The following is a 4,859-nucleotide window of genomic DNA, read 5'->3' as shown; positions in this document are numbered from 1 at the left end:
GCCTGGGTTTGACATGTATCGACTTACTACTCCCACTGCAAATGCAATGTCTGGGCGAGTAGCAATCATTGCATACATCAAACTACCCACTGCAGACGCATATGGAATCTTATCCATTTCAGCCTGTTCTTCCTCAGACACAGGACAATCTTGTTTGCTAAGTTTCACATATGGTGGCAATGGAACACTCAATGCCTTTCCCTTCTCCATATTGAAACGTTGCAAAACCTTGTCAATATACTCTGTTTGAGATAACCAAATCAACTTCTTTGATCTGTCCCTCTCAATGTGCATACCAAGTATATGACTTGCCTCACCCATGTCTTTCATGTCAAACGATTTTGCCATCTTTGACTTCAAAGCTGAAATTTCTTCCAAGTGCTTGCCAGCAATCAACATGTCATCCACATACAAAATAAGGATCAACCAACTTCCATCCTTAGCCTTCTTTGTATATAGACAGTGATCGAACTCACTACGTTTGTAGCCTTGAGAAAGCATAAACTTGTGGAATTTATGGTACCATGCCCTCGGTGATTGTTTTAAGCCATAAAGACTCTTTAACAATTGGCATACCCAATCTTTCTTGCCTTTCTCAACAAACCCTTCTGGCTGCTGCATGTAAATTTCACTACAAGAGGTTGTGTGCTCTTGTGACGCTGTTAGCGACGGAAATACATTGGGTTTTTATAACCCCCGGCGTCGCTAAAACCGTCGCTGAAGGAGTAGTGCATATCGATTTTTCAAAGCTTGGTGTTTTAACTTTAAAAGACGTTCATTTGTGTAATGATGATTAAGTAATGTATCTAAATGGACATTCTCAATGGTTGTTGATTTCCAATGTGTATTAGCTTGAGGTCAAATGACTAATATGCTTTATGTTTAGATGAGCACTCTCAATTAACTTCATGTATGAAATTGACAAGTGATCTTGAATTCTCTTGATTCATCTAGCAATTATTTACTAATTGACTTACTAGTTGGATATTGTAGTTGCTACATGGATTACTACTTCTTGCTTTGAAGTTACTAGATGAATTACTATTTCATATATTTGAGTTGCTAGATATATTGCTAGTTTCATAACACATCTCAAACTAGTAAGTGAGATTGCTCTCTTGATTCATCTAGCAATTATCTTACCATATAGCTACTCAACTTACTATATGGTAAGAAAATTACTACTTGAAGCATCTAGGAGTATTCTCACGCTTACTAGTTTGCACTTTTGCTAGATGTGTGTATTGAAACTAGTAATATATCTAGCAATTAGATATTTTTTGCCATATGGAAGCACTCAAATGCAGATAAAGTTATATACTTCATTCCCAAATTGATAGCTTAACATATAGCTCCTAGAATGTTAACACTAGATGAAAAACAATAAAAAAGAGTGTATTTTCTTACAATGTGAGAAAATGTGTAAACCATGTTGTGGAAGATGGGTCCATGAAAAGCTGCCTCCTTCTTGAAACGCTTTGGAGATTTCACTCATCTGCGGCCTCACCTCAGGAGACTCAGTCAAACACGTTAACCCCATCTGTAGAACTTGCCTCCATTTTATCCTCTCTGAATCTGCCATCCCCTCACACATCCTCAGATCTAGAGCTTCCATCAACTCATTCTTTGTTCTCACCCAATTCACCACTGTATCATACACTGGCTGCACTGATGTACTGCTCATTGGACCCCTTGCCACTGCTGGACGCCCCGTCGCGACTACCAGCACCAGCACCCCATAGCTATACACATCTGATTTGTCTGTCGCCTTCTTGTGTTGTAAAACCTCTGGTGCTACATACCCCAGGGACCCCATAGCTGTCGTTGCTCCTGCGCTGTCATCATTGCAGATGAGACAGGCGAGGCCAAAATCACCAAGAACTGCTTTGAATTTGTCTGTCAGCAAAACATTCGCGGCCTTGACATCGCGATGCACCACACACGTGCTTGAGTATGCATGTGCATGTAAGTATTCTAATGCAGAAGCCACCCCTGCAAGAATTTCTAACCTAACCTCACTTGAGAGAGTCCCCTTACTCAATAGGTGGTGCAGGCTCCCCTTACTCATGTATTCATAGACTAGCAATGCCGTTGATCCGCCCTCCTGATAGCACCATCCGAGCAACGGAAGTAGGTTTTTGTGTCGCAAAGTGCTTATGACTTTGAGCTCAGCAGAGAAGAGATCTTTAATCCTACATCCCTCTTTCAATTTTTTGATGGCTACTGTCTGCCCATTGAGCAAGGTTGCTTTGTATACAATGCTGAATGCACCTCTACCAATCTCATTAGCAATATCAAAATCTCCACAAGCCAGCTTCAACTCATTGTAGCTGTATTTCCTGAGGGCCGGGTGGTGCACGTGCTGCTCAAAAGATGTGTCGATGTTGGCATTGCGTTTGTGGAGCGTAAGCATTATGCCCCATAGCTTCCTGAGTTTGTTGGGAATCGAGGTGCATAACACTGTGTAAAGTAGCAATACAGCAAAGACTATTACCACTAGCGGTACGACAATCAGCTTGGTCTTGCGCCCAGAGCTTACAGGGGGGTATAATGTGAAGTTCCAAGCATTTAGCACAAGACCCTCCATGCTATCATTGCTTGCATTGCTAGTAGCCGAGAAACCAACATACATATAATCCTGAAAAACATGGGGCAGATTGTGAGTGAGGTTGAGGCAAGGAGAAGGCGGCCGGGATGCAGATGTCGAATTGCTCATCCACACCTTGATATGGCATTCTCCTGCATCGTATTCAATCCAAGCTGTGAAGGTGTAGTTATTGTAAAGGAAGAGCTCAGGGTAGGCAGGAGGCTTTGAATCCAGATACCTGGAAGACTTCAGGGAGTTAATGTTGATGCCGATATGCGACGAGCTCGGATCTGCAAACTTTAGAGTTTGATGCGTATCGAACTCGACCGCAAAGAATCGAGAGCTATTCGGCGCGTTGGGATCAACAAGGCCGAGGAACCTGCCATAGCTGCCGTTGGGAGCTTTTTTATTGTCAGCAATGAAGAAGGCCATGCCATTGCCACAGGGACGATGAGCATAATCTGTGGTTGTGAAGATCTGGAAGATGAAGGAAGTCTTGAAGGAGACGACACCTGCATGATGGCCACCATATCTGAACTGCACCTTATTCTTGCGGACGATTTTGCCGATGTTGCTCCAGGACTTTGTTTGGGATTGGCGAGGGTCTGGGTTGAGCCAGACGTGCTGGTTGTCGTCATAGCCGACTTACCCTCATACCATGCATCCTGCTTCACAGCTTCAATGGAGGCGTCGTTGGCGAAGGTAGAAGCAGTAATGAGCCGTCGTTCTGCAGATTTGTGATGCTCTCCATGCACAAATCTGCAGTGTTGCGCTAACAGCAGCACATACGTAATTAGGCACAGTAGGCGCAACTCAAACAGGTCCTTGTCATGCACCATAGAATCCAAAATAAATTGAAATGGGCAAAAACTGCTTCAGAAACTGTTTCAAAAACTGCTATAGAAATGAAAAGCAAGCTAGTGCTAGTGTTTTTAAGGATATAATCTCTCTCTCTCTCTCTCTCTCCAAAAAAAAATAAAATTTGATGGGCAATTGGGCCAACGCTAGCTCAAACTTTTTTTCTCCCAAAAAGAAATAGAAAATATTTTTGTTAATTCGCAAAGGAACCTTCCGAGTTCCGTGTGAACGAGGGGGACGACTGCTTGGAGACTCCAAGATTTAGACATTTTCTCACAATTCGTTGGGTGATTGAAATTGTGTAGGAAAATTGACATTGATTGAGCGCAAGGGACCACCGGACCTCAAAAGATGTTTTTATTTTTTTAGGTCTTGACAAATCAACATCAAGGCGGGCCACCCCCACCTTCCTTTTTGCCTAGATACCACCAAGGGTGCTTAGTGGAGGTCGAGCCCATCACCTTGGTGATGCAAGTCCAACCGTTGTGGTGTCTCCCTCACAGTTTTGGATGCTCGTGTCTACGAGTTTGTGTGACGTTTATTTGTGGGTGTGGTTTCCATGGGGATGGAGACCATCAAATGAGAAGATAGTTTCTTTCTTCCAAAAGCCCCATGAGGATATCCAAGGTGAAAAGTCACAATGGCCTACATTAGGGCAAAGAGAAAGGAAATGAAGGAATCTTAGATTCAATGGTTGAGAGATGCTCTGCACAATGTGACTCCTCTTTCAAGGCCTTAACAGGCCAAAAATGTACATCAAGAGGTAAAATGGGTACTCGCCTTGAAATAAAAGGGGGACTACATACACAACAGAGGCATATAGGGGCAATGCCCTAGAAGCAACATACATACATAATGAGCATGGTCGAAAAAGTCACAAATAGAGAGGACTGATAGAAATAACAACTTAAGGAGGGTCAGCCGTGACCAAACGACTATGTACTTCTAGAACTTTAGTCATATGAGCAAAAATCTCCATCATAGCTTGTATGTAATCCTTCACACACACACACACATAGGAGGGATTGAGAGAGAGAGAGAGATCATACACAGAGACATGGACAAGTCGTACTAGTTTTTGTCTCATAAGCCAACTTTGCTTTCACTAGACATTAAGCTAATGTGTGTGTGTGTGTGTGTGTGTGAGAGAGAGAGAGAGAGAGAGAGAGAGAGAGAGAGAGCTCATTGACAGAGACATGGACATGTACTGGTTTTTCACTCATGAGCCAACTTGGCTTAGATGTTATATTAAGGATTGACTCAATCATACACAGAGACATGGACACGAGAGGGGGTAATTTGTTAGATCAAGGACTCAATCATACACAGAGACATGGACATGTTGTACGCCAAGAGGGCCCCCACACGAGAGGGGTCAGTTGTAATAGAGAAAACCTCAATTACCTCCTTGCAA

The 4,859-nt window shown here is 42.9% G+C and overlaps 1 protein-coding gene across 2 annotated transcripts; it reads right to left on the bottom strand.

Moving 5' to 3' along the window:
• Positions 1–1,302: 1,302 nt before the first annotated feature.
• LOC147452988 (PTI1-like tyrosine-protein kinase At3g15890) lies at positions 1,303–3,534 on the bottom strand. Of its 2 annotated transcripts, XM_086518542.1 has the most exons (2): positions 2,826–2,961; positions 1,303–2,739 (listed from the first exon to the last, which is right to left on the bottom strand). In XM_086518542.1, exon 2 carries the CDS (start codon positions 2,714–2,716, stop codon positions 1,370–1,372), a length of 1,347 nt encoding a protein of 448 aa, XP_086374668.1. In that variant the 5' UTR covers positions 2,717–2,739; positions 2,826–2,961; the 3' UTR covers positions 1,303–1,369. The 2 variants fall into 2 exon arrangements, with proteins under 2 accessions (XP_086374668.1, XP_086374667.1); XM_086518541.1 differs by having other exon boundaries at positions 1,303–3,534.
• Between the last annotated feature and the right edge of the window lie 1,325 nt (positions 3,535–4,859).

Source organism: Adiantum capillus-veneris, chromosome 8 (genome assembly GCF_014529385.1).
Source record: "Adiantum capillus-veneris isolate H3 chromosome 8, ASM1452938v2, whole genome shotgun sequence".
Taxonomy (NCBI): Eukaryota; Viridiplantae; Streptophyta; class Polypodiopsida; order Polypodiales; family Pteridaceae; genus Adiantum; species Adiantum capillus-veneris.
The sequence above is the reverse complement of the archived record's forward strand: the minus strand, read 5'-3'. Positions and strand labels throughout refer to the sequence as shown.